Source organism: Tachyglossus aculeatus, chromosome 18 (genome assembly GCF_015852505.1).
Source record: "Tachyglossus aculeatus isolate mTacAcu1 chromosome 18, mTacAcu1.pri, whole genome shotgun sequence".
NCBI lineage: Eukaryota > Metazoa > Chordata > Mammalia > Monotremata > Tachyglossidae > Tachyglossus > Tachyglossus aculeatus.
In genome coordinates, this window is record NC_052083.1 from 27,577,419 (window position 1) to 27,601,045 (window position 23,627).

The window sequence follows — 23,627 nt, forward strand, 5'->3', positions numbered from 1 at the left end:
TGACTTGTCTGCTGGGTGACCTTGGTCAAGTCACTTAACTCCTCTGTGCCTCAGTTACCTCATCTGTAAAATGGGGATTGAGACTGTGAGCCCTCCATGGGGCAGGAACTATGTCCAACTCGATTTGCTTGTATCCACCCCAGCACTTAATCCACTGCCTGGCACATACTAAGCGCTAAACAAATATCATTAAAAAAAAAAGATGGTAGTGGAGGAGGGGACTGCTCAGCCATTCTTGTGGGCAGGGAATGTGTCTGTTTATTATTATATTGGACTCTCCCAAGTGCTTGGTACAATACTTTGCACACAGTAAGCACTCAATAAATTTGATTGAAGAAATGAATGATTCTGGGAGGTCTGGGCCCAGAGAAGGCTTGAGCTGTGATACCTCAGAGGTCCCAGAGCACAGAGGGGAATCAGAGATGTGATTCCAGCGAGGTTAGGGTACCCATAATAATAATAATAATAATTATGGTATTTGTTAAGCGCTTACTATGTGCCAAGAACTGTTCTAAGCGCTGGGGTAGATACAAGGTAATCAGGTTGTCCCATGTGGGGCTCACAGTCCTAATCCCCATTTTACAGATGAGGGAACTGAGGTACAAAGAAGTTAGGTGACTTGCCCAAGGTCACATAGCAGACAAGTGGCGGAAGAAGCAGAAGAGTTGAGGACCTGAAGTTAAGACTCTAGAGGAGTCTAGCTTGTAGACTGTAAGTCCCTTCTAGACTGTAAGCTCGTTGTAGTCAGGGATTGTGTCTGTCTATTGTTAATATGTACTCTCCCAAGTGCTTAGTACAGTGTTCTGCACACAGTATACACTCAATAAATACGATTAAAAGAATGAATAATGAACAGAGGAGTGAGGTTCCTTTCCTGAGCATCCCGGGCACCCCAAAAATCCAGAGAGGAAGACTCAGAGAGGGGGACAGTGGAATCTGGGGCACCAGAGAAGAGGAGAGGGAATCACAAGAACACAGGCTCCAGGACACCCACCAAAAAGTTCCCTGAGGGAAGAGGGAGCAGTTTGAGAAAAGGTTAGGGCTACTATTGATTCAGACAAATACCATTGATCCATTGTGGAAGATTCATATCTGAATTGCCAGTTCCCCAACCTTACTTTTCAAGCCCAAGGAGATGGGAAACAACCAATGAATCGTATTTATTGAGTGCTTACTGTGTGCAGAGCGCTGAACTAAGCGCTTGGGAGAGTACAATGTAACACAGTTGGTAGATTCAATCCTTGCTCACAAGGAGCTTACAGTCTAGAGTGGGAGACAGAAATTAAAGTAAATTACAGATATATATGTATTTATAATAATGGTATTTGTTAAGCTCTTACTATGTGTCAAGCACTGTTCTAAGTGCTGGGGTAGAAACAAGCTGATTAGGTTGGACACAGTCCCTGTCCGGCATGGGGCTCACAGTGTAAAATCCCCATTTTACAAATGAGGTAACGGAAACACAGAGACTGTGAGCCCACTGTTGGGTAGGGACTGTCTCTATATGTTGCCAATTTGTACTTCCCAAGCGCTTAGTACAGTGCTCTGCACATAGTAAGCGCTCAATGAATACGATTGATGATGAAGTTGTGACTTGCCCAAGGTCACACCACCAACAAGTGGCAGAGCCAGAATTAGAACACAGGTCTTTCTGACTCCCAGGCCCATGCTCCATCCACTAGGCCAAGTGCAGTGGGGCTGAAGGTGGGATGAATTACGGGTACAAATCCTAGTGCGACGGTGACACAGACGGGAAAGGGGTAGGGAAAATGAGGGCTTAGTTGGGAATGGCCTCTCGAAAGATGAGATTTTAGCAAATCAATCAATCAACCATATTTGTTAAGCGCTTACCATGTGCAGACCATTATACTAAGCACTTGGGAGAGCACAGTGCCACAGAGTCGGAAGACACCTTCCTGAAGGTGGGGAGAGTGATTGTAAAAATGGGGAAAATTGTACTTGGAAGTTATGGTTCTATTGACGGTGATGCCATCTGTGTTTGCATGTGGTTTCAAAGACTAATAGGGCTACCAGTATTGGTAGCTCCAGTGGCTACCGATCAATCTGTGCATCAGGCAGAAACTCCTCACCCTGAGCTTCAAGGCTCTCCATCACCTCGCCCCCTCCTACCTCACCTCCCTTCTCTCCTTCTACAGCCCACCCCGCACTCTCCGCTCCTCTGCCGCTAATCTCCTCACCGTACCTCGTTCTCGCCTGTCCCGCCATCGACCCCTGGCCCACGTCATCCCCCGGGCTTGGAATGCCCTCCCTCTGCCCATCCGCCAAGCTAGCTCTCTTCCTCCCTTCAAGGCCCTACTGAGAGCTCACCTCCTCCAGGAGGCCTTCCCAGACTGAGCCCCTTCCTTCCTCTCCCCCTCGTCCCCCTCTCCATCCCCCCATCTTACCTCCTTCCCTTCCCCACAGCACCTGTATATATGTATATATGCTTGTACATATTTATTACTCTATTTATTTGACTTGTACATATCTATTCTATTTATTTTACTTTGTTAATATGTTTGGTTTTGTTCTCTGTCTCCCCCTTTTAGACTGTGAGCCCACTGTTGGGTAGGGACTGTTTCTATATGTTGCCAACTTGTACTTCCAAAGCGCTTAATACAGTGCTCTGCACACAGTAAGCACTCAATAAATATGATTGATGATGATTGATTAGCAGTGACTAGCAATTGCTGCATATTAACCCTGGCAAACCAAATTAAGGCAGTTGTTATCCACGGGGCCTGTCTCTGGCTACCTCTTGCACCCTTGGTCTTCCCGGTATCTTTATTCAGAAAGAACTAACCCATCTGCTACTATTGCTCACCTAGTTGGTGCTTGTTTTTCATCAGCTTCATTAGGTTTGTATATCCAGGACATCTCTAAAGCGCATCTGCTTTTGCCTTGCTTCAGCTGGGTAATAAAGAAAACCCCACAATGAAGGCTTCCAACATGCGTACTGAAAGCTTAAAGTATTTTCCTTGCTACTGAAAAGGGCTTTTTTGGAAAGACAAGAGAGCTTTTTTCATATATTTCTAAATTAGTACCAGCAGTGTGTCGCAATATTTAATAGAACATACATTTGAAATTCTAGCCTCGACTTAGGAGAAGCTGTAATGAATCAGAGAATGACTCATCCTCAGCAATGACAATGAACAGCCTGGTTTTCCTATTCATTGGAGCAGTTAATATAGCAGGGGGAGGTTGTTGAAGATAGAGTGTAGGAAGTCTTTTTGAGAGAGACTTCCAATCCCTAATTTTGCCAGGATTTGGAAACTGGTTTGATTTGGTGGGTTTTTTATATTTTAGTCATATTTTTATGGTATTTGTTAAGCACTTATGTGCTGAGCACTGTACTAAGCTCTGGGGTAGGTTCAAGATAATCGAGATGGACACAGAAGATTATTGGGTTGGTCCCCATCCCACATAGGGCTCACAGTTTTAATCCCTATTTTCCAGATGAGGTAGCTGGGGCACAGATAAATTAAGTGACTTGCCCAAGGTATTTGTTAAGTGCTTACTATGTGCCAAGCACTGGGGGAGATACAAGGTTATCAGGTTGTCTCAGGTGGGGCTCACAGTCTTAATCCCCATTTTACAGATAAGGTAAATGAATCACAGAGAAATTGAGACTTACCCAAAGTCGCACAGCTGACAAGTGGTGAGCAGGGATTAGAACCCACAACCTCCGACTCCTAAGCCCATGCTCTTTCCTCAAGTGGCAGAGCGGGAATTAGAACCCTCGTCCTCTAATACCCAGGCACAGGCCTTTTCCACTAGGCCACGCTGCTTTTCAACTTTTTGAAGTTACCCAGGTTTTAGTCTCATCCCCCAGCCATGGGTAATGATCTACTTGATTTTTCTTTTTTAATTATATTTTTTAAACGCTTACTATGTGTCAAGCCCTGTTCTAAGTGCTGGGTTGGATACATGTTTATCAGGTTGGACACAGTACCTTGTCCCACAGTCTATGTAGGAGGGAGTAGGATTTAGCCCTCATTTTACAATTGAGGAAACTGTCGCCCAGAGAAGTTAAGTGACTCACCCAAGGTCACATAGCAAGCAATGGCAGAGCCAGGATTAGTACTCAGGACATCTAACAGGCCTGTGTTCTCTCCATTAGGCCATGCTGCTTCTTTTGTTGCTTAGAGTTTATAAATTCCATCCATGAAGATGATTGTGCTTACACATACACCCGTGGTATTAATCTGTTTTTTGCTCTAATGTTGGATCCTGGTGACCCATTATAAAACCCTTTCATAGGGCTCTGTATTCTAGTGCCATGCTTTGGACAATGAGAGTACAAAGAAAAAGAGTAAGAAGCAGAGCACTGGCAGTGACTTGGGCAAAAAGGAATTGTCAGTTGTGCAAAAATGTTACTAGATGGAAGTCAAGTAGAGCCTATCTGTAACTCTGGCTTGTTTCTGGCTTGTCTGCAGGTGAGGGAACTGAGGCATAGTGAAGTGACTTGCCCAAGGTCACACAGCAGACAAGTGGCAGAGCTGGAGTTAGAACCTAGATCCTCTGGCTCCCAAAGCCTGTGTTCTAACCACTAGACCACTCTGCTTCTCTAACTATGGCAACTAGGAGAGGCTGATGGGAATACTCAAGAAATCAGATATTCAATCTGTGGTTGGTCTAGGTTTTGTGTCCCTTCAGATTGCTGGATTTTATAATTCCTCTGATAACCTCTTTTTCTCTAGAACTTAATCCCACATTGGCACTAGACACTTCCACAGTTTTCCAGCAGGCTAGCTGAACTGAAAGTGGAATGAATTAAAAAGAAGGAAAAAAAAAGTGCAGAATTCAGTGAGAGCTTTCAGTTCTGAATTTGACAGAGCTCCTTGGTTGATTGTAGGGCATTCCAGGTGCAAGCTTTTAAGATCATCTTGCTCTCCTTTGGGCTGTTGGGGAAGATAGAATGCTTGCTGATTCTGTAAAATGTTGGTAATTATTTGCATATTGTCTTGCCAGTGCAGTTGCATTGAATTGCCAGTCAGCATGTAATAATTTCAATATGACTAATTCAAGGATTTGGGTCCGTTTTGGTAACCTGCTGAAATAGAAAGTTTTGCAGGCATCAGGATGCATATTGGAGCCCTAGTCTGGTCAATAGAAAAAGTTGAAGCAGAAGATAAGCTCTCATGATTTCCATTAACTTCCTTGTTGCACAATTGAGGGGGGAAAGAAAACCTGCCTTGGACTCAATCAGTGGTATTTACTGAGCGCATTCTATGTGCAGAGCAATAAGCAGTGTGGCTCAGTGGAAAGGGCCCGGGCTTGGGAGTCAGAGGTCATGGGTTCTAATGCCAACTCCACCACTTGTCAGCTGGGTGACTTTGGGCAAGTCATTCGACTTCTCTGTGCCTCAGTTCCCTCATCTGTAAAACGGGGATTGAGACTGTGAGCCCCTCGTGTGACACCTGATCACCTTGTATTCCCCCCTAGTGCTTAGAACAGTGCTTTGCACATAGTAAGCACTTAACAAATGCCATTATTATTATTACTAAGTGCTTGGGAGAGGACAATAAAACAGAATAAAGGAAGTTTGGTCAGATTTTTCCCTGCAGTAAATCTAAGAACAGCACTAATAGCTATAAGGCCATTGTTAACACATGTGAAATTAAAATCCACACCTAGAATTCTGGAGCCATAAGCCTTATCAGAGAGCAACAATAATAATTCAAGTAGCCTCCTGGAATTAAATTGGAATTCAACATTCGGTTCTTGGGACATATGACAGACCAGATTCTTAATCTAATCATTTTTGAGCATATTTTGGTAATGTGAAAGTAGGTCAAATGCAGGAATTTTTTTTCCTCCTTCCTCTTCCACATAATTCAGATACATTTCCCTATACCTTTTTTAGAACCCGTGTCCTTCTGACTACCAGGCCCAATTTCTACCCATGCTGCTAATGAATTTCTCCCCTCCTCAAAAATCTCCAGTGGCTACCAATCAATCTGCGTATCAGGCAGAAACTCCTCACCCTCGGCTTCAAGGCTCTCCATCACCTCGCCCCCTCCTACCTCACCTCCCTTCTCTCTTTCTACAGCCCACCCCGCACCCTCCGCTCCTCTGCTGCTAATCTCCACACCGTACCTCGTTCTCGCCTGTCCCGCCATCGACCCCTGGCCCACGTCATCCCCCGGGCCTGGAATGCCCTCCCTCTGCCCATCCGCCAAGCTAGCTCTCTTCCTCCCTTCAAGGCCCTACTGAGAGCTCACCTCCTCCAGGAGGCCTTCCCAGACTGAGCCCCTTCCTTCCTCTCCCCCTCATCCCCCTCTCCATCCCCCACATCTTACCTCCTTCCCTTCCCCACAGCACCTGTATATATGTATATATGTTTGTACATATTTATTACTCTATTTATTTATTTTACTTGTACATATCTATTCTATTTATTTTATTTTGTTAGTATGTTTGGTTTTGTTCTCTGTCTCCCTCTTTTAGACTGTGAGCCCACTATTGGGTAGGGACTGTCTCTATATGTTGCCAACTTGTACTTCCCAAGCGCTTAGTACAGTGCTCTGCACACAGTAAGCACTCAATAAATACGATTGATGATGATGATGATGTGATTGATTGCTTGATTGAATTCTGTCCCCTCCCTGTTTAGGCAGCTCCGGATTGTAACGGGTGAATGGTTTTTGGAAGAAAAGGCAAAACGCTTCAAACAAGCCAACGTCCTGGGTACAGATGTGGTCAGAGAGTCCATCCTACGAAGGAGCCCAGGTAATTCACATATTGAAAATTCCTGGTGATGACTTAATTTCAATTAAATTTATTTATTGAGCGCTTACCATATGCAGAGCACTATATTAAGTGCTTGGGAGAGTCCAATCTAACAGATTTCCCTCAAGGCACTTGTTGGTAGTATGAATATTCCCTTACTAAACTCTTCTTTCATTCCTTTTCTCCCACTCTCTTCTGCATTGCCCTGACTTGCTCCTTTTATTCATCCCTCCCAGCCCCATTGCACGTATGTACATATCTATAATTTATTTATATTAATGCCTGTCTTCCCCTCTAGCTTGTAAACTCATTGTGGGCAGGGATTGTCTCTGTTATATTGTTATATTGTATTTTCCCAAGCACTAAGTACAGTGCTCTGCACACAGTAGTAGTAGTAATAATAATAATAATAATAATAATAATAATAATAATAAATGGCATTTCTTAAGCACTTACTATGTGCAAAGCACTGTTCTAAGCGCTGGGGAGGATACAAGGTAATCAGGTTGTCCCACGTGGGGCTCACAGTCTTAATCCCCATTTTACAGATGAGGTAACTGAGGCACAGAGAAGTTAAGTGACTTGCCCAAGGTCACACAGCTGACAATTGGCAGAGCCGGGATTTGAACCCATGACCTCTGACTCCCAAGCCCATGCTCTTTCCATTGAGCCACACGGTAAATGCTCAACAAATACGATTGACTGACTGATTGAGGAAGACTAATATAAATAAATAATGCATATGTGCATAAAGCACTGTGGGACTTAAGATTTTCAACATTTCTAAGATGAATTGGTCCACAGCTTTTGCTATATGATTCAGTACCTGAGAACATAATTAAAATGGCATCAGCTTTCAGCCTCAGATTTCTTCTTGTTGCAGAACACTGTATTAAGTGCTTGGACGAGTACAATATGACAATGTAACAGAGTTGGTAGGCGCATTCCCTGCCCATAATGAGCTTACAATCTAGAGGAAACAAACATTAATAGAAATAAAGAAATTACAGGTGTGTAAATAAGTGCTCATGGGGCTGGTGGGGGGCAGTGAATAAAGGGAGATAATCAGGGTGACACAGAAGGGAGGGAGAAGAGGAAATGAGGCCTTAGTCCAGGGAAGGCCTCTTAGAAGAGATGTGCCTTCAATAAGGCTTTTAAGCTGAGGAGAGTCATTGTCAATTGGATGTGAAGAGGGCAGACATTTCAGGCCAGAATCTGGATGAAGACGAGAGGTTGGCGGTGAGATAGGTGAGATCAAAATACGGTGAGTAGCTTGGCTTTAGAGGAGAGCTTACATACCATAATTACTGTCATCATCATTAAGATAATTATCATCTCCACACTGCTCCTTCAGTCCAGCTTCTCGAGAAGAAGCAAAGCACTCAACAGCTCTATAGTCGTGCTTAGGAAATATCCGTATATGGAAAGAGCAGCTTCTGCCAGAGGAAAACAATCCTTGCCAGTTCTAATACACATCCTTGATTTAAGGTTGACCTAACTCATCTGCACGTCGGCTTGGGCCTTGCCCTAATTCTTCACCCTCTTATGTCTCCCTCCTATTGCATCTGATTTTCCCCATACCCAGAGGAAGCTGAAGGACAGAAGGGCAAAGGTCAAGTCTCCCAGCATACCCAGGAGAGGCCAGAAACTCCAGCTTCTTCTGGCCAGAGACCTGCTCAGTACGGATTCCGGAGGAAAGGGTAAGCAGTGACTTTTTCAAATGAATTTTTCTCTTCACCTCCATCTACCTGCCAAACCTCTGTCCTCTCCCTCATCAGAGGGGCCTCGCTTCAATGTTCTAAATAAGACTCTGGACACTGACACACATTGTGTTTTGGCTTCCAGTAGTCTCCAAGGAAACTATCTCCTTCATTAGATAAGTAATAGCAAAGGCAAGTATTGAATTTCTTTACTCTAAAAAAATAATAATAATGGTCCTTATTAAGTGCTTACTATATGCTGAGTAATGTTCTAAGTGCTGGGGTAGATACAAGTTAATTGGGTTGGACACAGTCCCTGTCCCACATGGGGCTCACCATCTCAATCCCCATTTTACAGATGAGGTAAACTGAGGCCCAGAGGAGTGAATTGACTTGCCCAAGGTCACATGGTAGACATGTGGCAGAGCTGGGATTAAAATCCTGGTCCTTTTTTTTTTTTTTTTTTTTTTTTTTTTTTTTTTTAATGGCATTTATTAGGCGCTTACTATGTGCAAAGCACTGTTCTAAGCGCTGGGGAGGTTCCAAGGTGATCAGGTTGTCCCATGTGGGGCTCACAATCTTCATCCCCATTTTACAGATGAGGTAACTGAGGCACAGAGAAGTTAAGTGACTTGCCCAAAGTCACACAGCAGACAAGTGGCAGAGCTGGGATATGAACCCATGACCTCTGACTCCAAAGCCTGTGTTCTTTCCACTGAGCCACGCTGCTTCTGACAGTCCTTCTGACTGTCAGGCCCATGCTCTAACCACGAAGCTTGTGGCTCGCCTGCCCCTTCTGCCCAGCCCAGGGAAGGAAAAATCATTTCATTTGGCTTTTATTTGCAATTTGACAGAGAGAATGTTTAGTAATTGGGTAATTACTTACGTGTATGTTACTTATTACTTTTGTTTCAGGACGATTCCTCGAGGAAAAGGTGATTAGTCAGAGAGGCAGCTGGACCTAATCAGGCCTCGGTTCATCTCTGTCCTCTCCTTTTTCCATTCCTCTTTCTTCCTCTCCCCTTAAAAATGGCACTATTTCTTCCTCTCTCCCATTTAACCCTAAGCTAAGCTCGTTTAGAACATTTGCCACTGGTCTGCATTTTCTGCATTGAGAAGCAGCATGGTCTATTGGGTAGAGCGTGGGGCTTGGAATCAGAAGGACCTGGGTTCTAATCTAGGCCCCACCGCTTGTCTGCTTTGTGACCTTGGACAAATCACTTCACTTCTCTGTGCCTCAATTCCCTCATCTGTGAAATGGGGATTAAGAGTGTGAGCCGCATGTGGGACAGGGACTGTGTCTATGACAATTAGCTTATATGTACCCCAGAACAGGGCCTATCAAATAGTATGCACTGAACTGAACAAAAAACATAAAAAACAAATTTAGTGAATTGAGGTTCAGAGAATTTGGAACTTCAGATTAGATACTGCTTAGACCTGCTATTCTGCCCCAACCAAACCAGACTTTGACTAACGATTATATTTCTCTTTTAAAGGCGAGGGACTGTCAACTCGGATTTATTTCTTGTATTTCAGCTTCCTCTTCAGCAAGTTTAGGTCAGCCACCAGAGGGGAGATCCCAAGCCTGAAAGCTGAGAGTCGCAGAAGCTTCAGTCTGGACTTAGATGGGCAAAGTTTAAGGAGTGGCAGATCAGCCCATGGGTCTGACAGGTGGGTTTAACAGTTTTGGAGAGTTTACAGCTGAGCCCATTATCTGACAATGACTCTCCCCAGATTCAAAACCTTATCGAAGGAACATCTCTTCCAAGAGACCTTCCCTGACTAAGCCATCCTTTCCTCTTCTCCCACTCCCTGCTGCATCACCCTGATTTGCTCCCTTTATTCATCACCCCCTCCCAGCCCCACAGCCCTAAGGTCCGTATCTGTCATTTATTTATTAATGCCTGTCTCCCTCTCTAGACTGTAAACTCATTGTGGGCGGGGAATGTTTCTGTTATATGGTTATATTGTACTCTCCCAAGCACTAAACACAGTGCTCTGCACACAGAAAGCACTCCATAAATACAATTGATTCATTTGGTAATTGTCAATACAGTAATACAGTAATTGTTCTTTGTTCTCCAGACGATCCAGTCCTGAAGGTCGCTGCTTCTCAGAAGCCCCACAAGCTACGTTTTTTCAATCTGGACAGGATACCACAGATCACTTCAGCCCAGCCATCTTTAAAGCCAATGCTTATCCTGTATCTAAACACAGCTCACCTGTCTCCCTTAGGTAAACCAAACCTTTTTTGTGTGTGTGACCACCATGGGGTTAAGCCCTGCTGATCCTTGAGTCTTTGATTTGAGAAGAACCTTTATTAGTCTTAGATTTTCATAAATTCTTTCTGGTAAATGAGTTTATTGAATCCATTCCTCTTAGTAGAGCCTGTATCCTTTTCTCCCCAGGAAGAAAAAGCAGTCCGATTTTCAAGTATTATACACCATTATTGTGGTCATTTTGAGGGGCGGTTGGTAAGCTTGGCAGAAAATGTAACCTTCTATCACTTGCAATTTGAGTCAGTCAGTTGATCGTATTTATTGAATGCTTACTGTGTGCAGAGCACTGTATTAAGCACTTGGGAGAGTACAGTATAACAAACATTCCCTGCCCATAGCAAGCTTACAGTCCAGAGTTCAATGTCTCTATGCCAGGAATCCATCCCACGTTCATTTGACTATTAGCATATTGGCATGTTTGGCATCAATGACTCTGTAAATTTGTTGTGGGCAGGGAAACTAACAACTCTGTTGGATTGTACTCTACTAAGTGTTGTTTAGTACAGTACTTTGCACACCGTAAGCGGCCAAAAAATACCACTGAATGATAGATTGAAATTCTAATAGTAGTGAACAAAATGAGTAGCTATAGCTGAGATTTTCCAGGTAGGTGAGAAGGTGCCCTCCACTCATTCTAGATTTTATCACTATTTTAACTGTAATTAAAAGTGGCAGTAAGTGAAGCAGTGTGGTCTGCTGACAAAAAGAGCGTGGACCTGGGTTCTAATCCCAGCTCAGCCATGTGCCTGCTGTACGACCTTGGGCAAGTCATTTAACTTCTCTGGGACTCAGTTGCCTCAACTGTAAAATGGTGATTCAGTGTCTTTTCTCCCCTCTACTTAGACTGTGAGCCCCTTATGGGACAGGAATTGTGTGTGATCTGGTTGCATTGTGTCTCCCTCAGGGCTTAGCAGTGTGCTTGGTACATTAATGATTAATATGTATAGTTACTATTATTATTATTATAGTTATTGCTTAACAAACACCACAAGTGAGAAGTAACATGGCCTAATGGAAAGAGCACGGGCCTGGGAGTCAGAGAACCTGGGTTCTAATCCTGGCTTTGCCACTATTCAACTGTGTGACCTTAGGAGAGTCACTTAACTGTGGTATTTGAGCGCTTACTCTGTGCCAAGAGCTGTTCTCAGCTCTGGGGTAGGTGCAAGGAAATCAGGTTGGACACAGTCCCTGTCCCACATGGGGCTCACAGTCTTGATCCACATTTTCCAAATGAGGTAACTGAAGCCCAGAAAAGTGACTTGCCCAAGGTCGCACAGCTGACAGGTATCAGAGCTGGCATTAGAACCCACATCCTCCAGCTCCCAGGCCTGTGCTCTTTCCATTAGGCCACACTGTCACTAAACTTCTCTGGAATGGGATAGGGACTGTGTTCAACCTGATAATCTTGTACTTACCCCAGTGCTTAGAACATAGAAAGCATTGGATAAACATCCTAACCATTATGAATTGTACATATTATTAAAGTATTATTATTATTTGCATTTTTTGCCCAGGGGCAGTTTCTTGTCACTGGACTCCAGTGACCAGGAGGCCTCACCCTCTCATCTAAGAGGCAGCCACAACAACGACACACCACAAGTTCAGAGGTCTCCAGCTCCCAGTGCCCGCAGCGGAACATCCACCAGCAGCAGAGTGAGTGACTCTTCCTCTCTTCCCCAAACTCACACCCCACTGGACCACCAGGACCAGGGCTTAAGCTCTCAGCACAGTGCCCTGCACCCAGTAAATGCTCTATAAATACCATTGAATGAATGAATAACCATCCTGGACCCTGGGGATAAACACTGGCCTTCCACACCAACCTGGGCAATGAGTCCAGTTACAGTAACATAGGGAAGCAGCGTGGCATGTGGAGAGAGCACAGGCCTGAGAGTCTGAAGGTTATGGATTCTAATCCAGCCTCCACTGCTTGTCTGGTGGTTGGCCTTGAGTAAGTTGTTTAACATCTCTGACCTCAGTTACCTCATCTGTTCAGTGGGGATTGAGACTGTGAGCCCCACATGGGACAGGGTCTGCATCCAACCTGATTTGCTTGTATCCACCCCAGCATTTAATACAGTGCCTGGCACATAGTAAGGGCTTAACAAATACCACAGTTATTCATTCCATCATATTTATTGAGGGCTTACTGTATGCAGAGCACTGTACTAAGCACATGGAAGAGTTCACTATAACAATAAGCAGACATATTCACCACCCACAATGAACTTACATGATTATCATAGGCTGTCTTAATTCTCTCACCTGGTTTATTCATTCGTTTGGTGGTATTTATTGGGCTCCTACCTGGTTAACTTATATCTACCCCAGTGCTTAGAGCAGTGCTTTGTACATAGTCAGTGCTTAACAAGCACCATAATTGTTATTATGTGGGACATGGTCCGTATACAACCCAATCAGCTACATCTCCCCCAGTGCTTAGTAGAGTGTCTGGCACATAGTAAGCGCTTTACAAATACCACAGAAAATGATATTATTAAGGGATGAATGATTTTTAAACTCCAGTTGGTCTAATAGTGCTAAAAATCAGAGAGAACGCCAAGATGCCTCTTCCTGAATATCTAGATTGAAACTGAAGGTGCTTGTAAATGCATCAGTGAAAGACTGTCAGAAATTTGCCCATGTCTGAGATTTTTCTTTCCTCCATTTCTTCATAAACAGGACCTTGGTTTAGAAATTTTCGCAGGTATTCCTTCCAGTGAAAGCATCCCCGAAGATTTCGCCCCCAGACACTGGAGAAATGCTTCAGGCACCCCTTCGATAGCCATCTCTGGAGCCTCTCTCTCATCGGGTGTGTATGCATGAAATGTTTTCCACAAAAAGAGGGAACTGAGAGTAATGGTGATGTTTGTTCTGAGCTTGTTCTGGTAAAGCACTGGCCTCAGAAGCAGCATGGCTTAGTGGACAGGCCATGGGGTCTGGGAGTCAGAAGATCATGGGTTCTAGACTGTGAACCCCATGTGGAGCATGGACTGTGTCTGATTTGATTATCTTGTAACTACCCCAGTGCTTAGAACAGTGCCTAGCACATAGTAAGTGCTTAACAAATATCACAAAAAAACAATGAAAACCTGGGCCAGGTACAGTCTCAGCAGATCAGACACAGTTCCCTGGCCCACAATGGGTTCAGAGTCTAAGTGGGAGGGAGTAAAAGGTACTTAATCCCCATTATTACAGATGAAGAATGTGAGGCACGGAGAAGTGAAGCGACTTGCCCAAGGTCACAGAGAAGCAGCTTGGCCTTGTGGATACAGCACAGGCCTGCCAGTAAGAAGGTCCTGGATTCAAATCCCAGCTCTGCCAGTTGTCTACTGTATGACCTTGGTCAAGTCACAGGACTGTGTACAACCTGATTATCTTGTATCTACCCCAGTGCTTAGAACCGTGCCTGGCACATAGTAAGCGCTTAACAAATACCATTAAAAAAACCCAATCACTTCACTTCTCTGTGCCCTAGTTACCTCATCTGTAAAATGGGAATTAAGGCTGTGAGCCCTATTTGGGACAGGGACTGTATCTAACCTAATGATTTTGTATCTAAACCAGCACTTAGAACAGTGCCTGGCATTTAGTAAGTGCTTAACAAATACCACTAAAAAAAAAAAAGGTGGTGGAACTGGTGTTAGAACACAAGTCTCCTGACTCCCAGACCTGTATTCTTTTAGCCCATGCTCCTTCTCCCTCCTCCGTAGACCAGGGACTGTGTCCTACATGATTATCTTGCATCTACCTCAGCACATACTACAGTACCTGGTATATAGCAAGTGCTTGACAAATACCCACCTCCCCTCCACAAAAATCTGTATGGTGAATTTTTATTGTAAAGCAGCAAATTTAGAAATACTGTAATATTCAGTAACATCTCATTTTGTCTGTAGACAAAAACTGACATCTTTAAATCTTAGGTGACATTTCTTTTGCCTTTCCAGATCGAAGTAGATCGGAGTTAGATTTAAGTGGGTCTTTTTCGGAAGAAATCGATGATACCATAAGCATCCGAAGCAAATCGGTACCTGGGGCTTTAGACGAGAATCTGGTAAGTTAAATGAGCTAGAAAGCCCAGAGTATTGGGCTTTCTTCCATTCCATTTAGTTGAGAAGGCGGCATGGATGCATCTTACCCAGCTTTACCATTACTATTCTGCTGAATTAGTATCTCCATTATAATGATTGTGGTGTTTAAGGAACTACTGTGTGCCGTGCACTGTGCTGAGGTGGATTTAATGCAGTCATAGCACTCTTTTTTATATGGCATTTGTTGAGTGCTTACTATGTGCCGGGCACTGTACCAAGCACTAGGGTAGATACAAGGTAATCAGGCTGGACACGGTCCATGTCCCATGTGGGGCTCAGGGTCTTAATCCCCATTTTACAGATGAGGTAACTAAAGCCTGAAGAGCTGAAGTGACTTGCCCAAGGTCACATAGCAGACACATGGTGGAGCCGGGACTAGAACCCAAGTCCTTCTGACACCCAGGCCCAGGCTCTAATCACTAGACTACAGTGTATCAGACAGAATTTTTGTTCCGCATGGGGGTTCGCCATCTATGAGTGAGGGAGTACGGGTATGTAATCCTATTTTACAGGTGAGAAATGTGAGGCCTAGAGACATAAAGTGACCTGCCCAGGGTCACTCAGTAGGTAAATGGTGGTACCAGGATTAGAACCCAGGCCTCCCTGTATGGAAATCCTAGGAGAGGGCTTGGTTTGATCCATTCCAGTAAAATAGAAGTGGGAGAGAGATAACCCTTCTAGACTGTGAGCGCTCTGTTGGGTAGGGACCATCTCTATATGTTGCCAACTTGTACTTCCCAAGCACTTAGTACAATGCTCTGCACACAGTAAGCGCTCAATAAATACAATTGAATGAATGAATGAATAACCCTTTGCTTTCATTTGTTCAACTTGAAACCATGCCGAGTTGAGGAGTGAGGAATAGAAGCATCAACACAGGCTGGGGAGGTGGGAGGTTAATAATATTTGTGGAATTGCTAAAGAGTTTAATAATGCCAAGTATTGTACCAAATGCGGGGGTATATACAAAGTAATCAAGTTAGATTCACTCACTCATTTATCTTTTTTGAGTGCTTGTTGTGTGCAAAGCACTGTACTAAGTGCTTGAGAGATGCCGTCTGGTCACACAAGAGGCTCACAGTCTAAAGCTCCTAATTCCACTAACCTTGACTGCAAAGTATATAGGCAAAGAAGTGGCTTTTAAAGAAAAAAAGGAAACTGCCTGTGATGAAAGATTTGAAACTTCCACACACTTAACACACCCATTTCTTCTCTCAGGACTACTTGGAGGAGGCTGAAGAGGATGTGGAGGAATTGGGGCCTGCCCAATTCTCCAGAAAAATGAGCAGTTTGACAAGTGGCTTTTCCACTGTAAGCTTCACCTTGAACACGTTTATATTTTCTCCATTTATCTGTATTCCCCCTGCTCATCTTCCAATTGAACCAGCAGTTCATTTAAGCAAGAGGTGTATGCGGTGGCCATATCTTTGTCTGGGGACAATTGCAAAGAAGCTGTAACCTCAGAAATGATTGCAAATTTCATCCTGGGCAGGTAAAGAGCCGAGAAAATGTCCAGAAGGGTGATCTGTTTGGGGTTTGGGATACCTCCCCTGGCACTGTAGGGGAATGAACACGATTGAGTCCTGGCTTTTCAGTGAGCAGCTCGAAGAAGTAAAAGTTTAGAGCTGAGAATGGGCGATCCTTGTTGAAGAACTCATTTTAGGGTGACAAAAAGTAACTGTCACCTGAAAAGTATTTGGAGTCTGGTCTGCGATCCGAAGTCAGTATAGCCAGGGGAGATCATAAACCACAAACTAATATATGTTCAGTTTTGCCATAACACTTTCATTTATTCATTCAATCGAATTTGAGCATTTACTGTGTGCAAAGCACTGTACTAAGTGCTTGGGAGAGGACAATATAACAACAAAGAGACACACTGACAAAGAAACAAAGAACCCACAGAGAACTCACAGTCTAGAGGGGGAGCCAGACATTAATGTACATAAATAAATTAATAAATTACAGATAAATACAGATCTATACATATGTGCTGTGGGGGTAGGAGGGACGATGGATGAAGGAGCAATCAGGGTGATGCAGAAGGGAGTGGGAGGAGAGGAGGGCTTAGGGAAGGCTTCTTGGAGGAGATGAGCCTTCAATAACATACCCTTTCACTAGACATTTTGGCTTCAACATTGTGAGATGTGAAATGACTTGCTCAAGGTCACATAGTGGGCAAGTGGCAGAGCTGGGATTAGAACCCAGGTCCTCTGACTCTGAGGCCCGTGCTTTTTCCACCAGTCCATGCCATTTTTCTAGATTCCTGGGCATTTCCTTGTCCCACCCCACACACCCAGGTCCTCTTTGGAGGGTGCCATGTCAGAGTTACTGATCAGCCCATCACTCAATCGTATTTATTGAACATTTACTGTGTTCAGAGCACTGTACTAAGAACTTGGGAGAGTATAATATAACAATAAATGGAAACATTCCCTGCCCACAATGGGCTTACATTCTAGAGACCTTATCCCAGGAGCTGGTACTCTGGGCTAATCAGCTTCCAGATGATTCCCAATTCCTCCCCAACCCTGCTGCTCATCTCTAGGCATGGTTCTCCCAGAATTCCTGGCTGGTAGCCTCTTTGGACCCAGTTTTTGTTACCCGATGCTGTTCTAAGAGCACTATAAAGGGTTTCAGAGTCTTTGGCTGGCGGAGGTGAAACCTTTCGTCACCCTCATTTCTGTGCTTTTCCTGAAACGATGGACAAGTGTCCTTCCCCCAGACAGCCGGATGCATAGAAACCAGCAGCATGGCTCAGTGGTAAAAGCCTGGGCTTGGGAGTCAGAGGTCATCAGTTCTAATCCTGGCTCTGCCACTTAGCAGCTGTGTGACTTTGGGTGAGTCACTTAACTTCTCTGTGTCTCAGTTACCTCATCTGTAAAATGGGGATTAAGACTGTGAGCCCCACGTGGGACAACCTGATTATCTTGTATCAACCCCAGTGCTTAGAACAGTGCTTTGCACATAGTAAGCGCTTCACAGATACCATTATTATTATTATTATCCTCAATCTGTTGAGTCTACGCATAGTCAATCATTCCATCAATGATATTTAGTGAGCATTTCCTATGTGCCAAACTCTGGACTGAGCGCTTTGGAAAGTAGAATACAATAGAGTTGGTAGACATGATCCCTGCCCACAAAGAGCTTGTTGTCTGGTTTGGTAGGGGGCCAGGGAATGTTCCTGTTTATTGTTATATCATACTGTCCCAAGTGCTTAGTACAGTGTTTTGCACACAGTAAGTGCTCAATGAATCGAGTGAATGAATCAAGGGGCTCTGTCCAACTTGATTATCTCGTAGTAATAATAATGTTAATTGTTGGATTTATTATGCACTTTACTATGTGACAAGCACTGTAGTAAGCACCGAGGTAGGAACAAGATGATTAGATCTCACATGGGGCTCACAGTCTGAGTTGAATGGAGAACAGGTATTCAATCCCCATTTTTGCAAATGAGGGAACTGAGGCACAGAGAAATTAAGTGATTTGCTTACGGTCACTCATCTGGTAAGTGGTGGAGCCAGGATTAGAATCTAGGTCCTCTGACTCCCAGGCCCATGCTCTTTTCACTAGGCCATGCTGCTTCCCTTGTATTTACCCCATTGCTTAGTACAGTGCTTGGCACATAGTAATCACTTAACTGTCATTATTATTATTATTATTATTATTACAATTATAATAATAGTAATAACAATAATAGTGGTATTTGTTAAGACCTTACTATGTGCCAGGCACTGTACTAAGCACTGGAATGGATACAAGCAAATTTGGTTGGACACAGTCTCTGTCCCACAAGGAGCTCACAATTTTAATCCCTATTTTACAGATGAGGTAACTGAGGCACAGAAAAGTTAAGTGACTTGCCTAAGGTCATGCAGCAGACAAGTGGCAGAGCCAGGATTAGAACCCAGGTCTTTCTGACTCCCAGACCTGGGCTCTATTATTATTATTAAAATCTTATGAAACAAGAAGTAATATCTGTGCCTTTGGTTCAATTAGCCAGTTTAAAATGGAACTAAGATTGGCAAAGCTAAAATTGACAGCATCCTTACCTATATCCATTAGGCAGGGTGTAGGCTAGTTTTAGAAACCCATGCTTTCTGCTTTCTTCTGCTTGTAGTCAACAGGAAACATTTGAGTATTAGCAGTGGGTTACCTGCTAAGGTTTTCAGAATAAATTCATGAATATACGAACCTACATAAAACAATTTTTAAATGACAAAAATGAATTAAGCAGAACTTTCAGTGGATAGTTTAATTCCATCAATGAAGCATTTATTGCAGCAATAAATGAATTTACTTAGGGACTTAGTTGTCCTTTTTCTTCTTCTTGATTGTCATTCAGGCTAACCACAGCTTGGAATTGACAAATAAAATTAAACAAATGCCCAAGTACACGTTTTATATTTGGTCTATCAGGAATGAAAATATTTTGTAAGGCTACAGAATGGTTCCAAAAATAACAATACTCATGATTCCCATTGGTGTTTTTGTGGCTTCCCTACTGACCTGAAAAGATGGTGAAATATAGAACTTTATTGCCTTGCATTTTGCCCAGTCAATTCTAATAACAGTATTCAAAACAATAGCTGGTTGAGCTCTCTCCTACCCATATTGGGTCATATAAGTTCCACTAGTAATATTTTTGTCCAACCATGTAGTAGTACCTAACCTGCCAAAGAAAGGTCTACAAAGAACATCACCAAGTCGTCCTCTTGGGATTCTGGGGAAAAAAAGAGGTTTATCAATGTTTTAATTCCACTGAGGATGAAAAACCCCACTAAGTATGTCCTTTCTAAGGCTTTGAGACTCTATTCCTTGTTTCTGAGTAGAAATGAGCAAAGGATTACCAATGACTTGGATTCCCAAGGTATCCACTGGATTCAGCCAGTCAAAAGAGGGTGTCCATGTGGAGAAGCTAGGCATACTTAGCCCATTGTGTGAAACGCACCCACCGTTGTGCCTGCTTGAGCTCTCTTCAGCCTTTTCATCGCTCCTCTGAGTTCTTGCTGCCTTTCTAATGCGCTTTTCCCTCCGCCTCTATCATTCCTTCCTTTAAGACATCCCCTGCTGATTCTGACAGGAAATGGACCTTCCTAAATGTGCCTGAGGTGGATCCTGACACAGTGAGTCCTCTAGCTTTCCTTCTGCTTCTGGTGTGTTCTTCCCAAGTGCTGAAGGTTTCGCACCTCAGTAGGTGCTCAATAAATACCTCCGGTTGATTGATTGACTCTGTTTCCCTCTTTCAAGTCCTACTTGTGCCGGACTTTTTGGCAGGGAGTGGGAAGGGAGCAAAGACTTTTCCTCCCGAATAATTCTTTCTTTTATTTTAATTTGTGAGAGGTACTGTGTGTGTGATTTTCCCCCTCAGCGTGCCCAATGTAGTGTATGCCATCAGAGCTGAAATATCAGAATGTGAAATCTATAGGGTGGTTTTTGTCTGTCTTTTTAATGGTATTTTTATGTGCCAGGCATTGGTACTAAGCGCTGGGGTAGAAATAAGCTAATCAGGTTGGATACAGTCCAGGTGCCACATGGGGCTCTCAGTCTTAATCCCCATTTTTCAGCTGAGGGAACTGAGGCACAGTGAAGTGAATTGCCCAAGGTCACACAACAAACATGGGGCAGAGCTGGCAATAAAACCCACGTCCTCTGACTCCCAGGTCCATGCTTTTTCCACTAGGCTCCCATCAAATGTATCACTTTGGGGAGCAATTATTTGGGCAGAAGTAATGACTATGTCACACTCCAGAAAACCAATGAACCACTCAGAAATAAGCTGTTCATTGTCTCCTCCAGGGGGAGACCAGGCTTGTTTGATTTTTCACCAACCTATGTTTTAAATAAGTCAAACACAGCCCTGGGAGTCAGAAGGATGTGGGTTCTAATGTCGGCTCTGCCACTTATCTGCTGCGTGACCTTGGGCAAGTCACTTCTCCATACCTCAGTTAAGACTTTGAGCCCCATGAGGGACCGAGGCTCAACCTGATTAGCTTGTTATCTACCCCAGTGTTTAAAACAGTGCTTGGCACATTTTAAGCACTTAACAAATGCCACAATTGTTATTGTAACTATTATTATTAGAATCCCACCCATGAAGTCAGGACACAGATCCCCAGCCCACATGAGGATTTGGGATCACAAAAAGCTGCTACCCTAGCATTTAGTATAGTGCTGGCACATATTAAGCACTTAAAAATAATAAAATAAAGGAGGGGAAGGAGCAGAAGCTATGGCTGCTTTCTTCTCCACCACCGAGGGGTGGAGAGACCGTGGAGAGAGAACTGGGCCTTCCAAAGCCCCAATTAAGAGAAAAAGCTGTTTCTGCGCATGGGGTCACTGGAGCAAGCTCAGACTCCTCTCGTCTTGTTTATTCCAGACCAGTCTTAACAGCACAATGAGTGTTTATAGCGAAACCGGGGACTATGGCAACGTGAAGGTCAGCGGAGAGATCCTTCTCCATATCAGCTACTGCTACAAAACTGGAGGGCTTTGCATCCTAGTAAAGAACTGTAGAAACCTGGCCGTGGCTGATGAAAAGAAACAGAGGACATACGCGTAAGCACACCATACGTTCCTTTGAGTATCTTGAATGTCCTTTTGGCAAAATGGTTTTATTCCTCTTCGGGGTGCCTCACCTTGGTTCTTGTAAAATGGTGTGCCAGGGCCTGCCTCGATTCCTTTGGAAAACACCCCCTAAATTTCAGAGAGTGGGTGTTACCGTGGTTACCTCGATGTCATTGCTCAGCACGATTTGAGACTGAAGGCCCTGATGTTCAGTCTTCCCTGAGCCTTTTCAAGCATCCGACCTTTGGACTCATTCTTTGCAGATGGAGGTGCATTTGGAGGGCGGGGTTGTAGGGAGGAGGTGGAGGGAGAGATATGTAAAAGGCAGGTCATGTCGGATGAGGTTACTTGTTGCTATGGGCAACAAGGATGCTGCACCCCCAAATGGAGTGAGGACAGAATCAGCTCCCCAAGAAGCTCCCCAAAACTCTGCTCCTTAGCCCTCTTCCTGGATGGATGGCTGACTTGGGGGCTCCAACTGACTGGTTCCAGAAGCCCCCAGATTTGGGGTTCAGTATCCCTATTGCCCTGAAGAGTTGGTAATAGTAATAGAATTATGGTATTTGTTAAGCGCTTACTATGTGCTGAGCACTGTTCTAAGCACTGGGGTAGATACAAGGTAATCAGTTTGTCCCATGTGGGGCTCACAGTCTTAATCCCCATTTTACAGATGAAGTAACTGAGGCACAGAGAAGTTTAGTGGCTTGCCCAAGGTCACACAGCAGACAACTGGCAGAGCTGGGATTAGAACCCATGTACTCAGATTCCCAAGGATGTGCTCTTTTCACTAAGCCACGCCAGTGACTGCAGAGATGGGAATGTGCCTGGGGAAGTATATTCAGTGGGAGGGAGAAGGGTATCAAGGGAAAGAGAGGGGAACAGTGCTTGGCACATAGTAAGTGTTTAACAAATCCCATCATTATTATTATTATTCTAGAATTGAGGTGTACAATGGCCTATCTTTCTTAGAAATCTATCAGGGCCACATTTGAGGATCCAAGCAGCTAGCTGGGACAGTCTGTTCTCAGACGTGATATTTCAAGTTCCCCAAGGAGTTGAGAAAATGATTCAGTGACTTTGCTCTGCCTCCCACCCCCTAACTGGGGTTGTCCCCTTCTATTCCCCACCTAGACCAATGCCCTCGAATAACTGATTTGCTCCCATGGCTTCAACTACCACCTCTAGGCAGATGATTCCTGAGTCTACATCTCCAACCCTGATCTCTCACCCTCTCTGCAGACTCACATTTCCTCCTGCCTTCAAGACATCTCTACTTGGATGTCATCCCATCACCTCAAACTTAACATGTCCAAAATAAAGCTTATCTTTCCAACCAAACCCTGTCCTCCCCCTGACTTTCCCATCACTATAGACAGCATCACCCTCCTTCCTGTCTCACAAGCTAGTTACTTTGGTGTTATCCTTGACTCATCTCTTTCATTCGACATCCCTATTCAATCTATCACTAAATCCTGTTGGTTCAAACCTCACAACATCACTAAAATTCTCCCTTTCTTCTCGATTCAAACTGCTACCATGTTATTCCAAATGCTTATCTTTGATTACTGTTCTCCTTGCTGACCTCCCTTCCTCCTGTCTCTCCCCACTCCAGTCCCTACTTCACTCTGCTGCCCACATCATTTTTCAACCAAAATATTCATTCCATGTTTCCCCACCTCTGAAGAACCTCCAATGATGGCCCATCCACCTCCACGTCAAACAGAGGCTCCTCAGCATCGGTTTTAAAGCCCTCAATCACCTTGCCCCCTCCTACCTCACCTTGCTATTCTCCTGCTCCAACCCAGCCTGCACACTTTTCTCCTCTAATGCTAACCTTTTCACTGTACCTAGATCTTATCTATCTCATCTCTGACTTCTCACCCACGTCCTGCCTATGGCCTGGAACACTATCCCTGTTCAAATCTGACAATGACTCTTCCCCGCTTCAAAACCTTATTGAAGGCACAACTCCTCCAAGAGCTGCCTCTGACTAAGCCCTCATTTCCTTTCTTTCCACTCCCTTCTGCGTCACCCTGATTTGCTCCCTTTATTTACATACACCCCCACCTCTGCCCTAACAAATATATCTGTAACTTATTAATATTAATGCCTGTCTCCTTCTCTAAACTGTAAGCCCATTGTGGGTTGGTGATGTGCCAAGTATCAAAGGGTACAGATTCCAGGTGTTGTTTGTTGTTTTCCTCGTCTCTCATCCTTTGCACGTGGATAGACTCATTGAGCTAGAT

At 44.1% G+C, this 23,627-nt stretch overlaps 1 protein-coding gene across 2 annotated transcripts in view; it reads left to right on the forward strand.

Moving 5' to 3' along the window:
* The window catches only part of SYTL5 (synaptotagmin like 5), a 95,913-nt gene that overhangs the window by 53,099 nt on the left and 19,187 nt on the right, over window positions 1-23,627 (forward strand). For both annotated transcript variants that reach the window (XM_038760395.1, XM_038760396.1), the window contains exons 5-14: window positions 6,617-6,732; window positions 8,318-8,432; window positions 9,972-10,106; window positions 10,521-10,670; window positions 12,229-12,367; window positions 13,397-13,526; window positions 14,665-14,771; window positions 16,027-16,119; window positions 19,875-19,940; window positions 21,194-21,372. In XM_038760395.1, coding sequence (XP_038616323.1) covers window positions 6,617-6,732; window positions 8,318-8,432; window positions 9,972-10,106; window positions 10,521-10,670; window positions 12,229-12,367; window positions 13,397-13,526; window positions 14,665-14,771; window positions 16,027-16,119; window positions 19,875-19,940; window positions 21,194-21,372 — 1,230 coding nt within the window. The remainder of the gene's footprint in view (window positions 1-6,616; window positions 6,733-8,317; window positions 8,433-9,971; window positions 10,107-10,520; window positions 10,671-12,228; window positions 12,368-13,396; window positions 13,527-14,664; window positions 14,772-16,026; window positions 16,120-19,874; window positions 19,941-21,193; window positions 21,373-23,627) is intronic.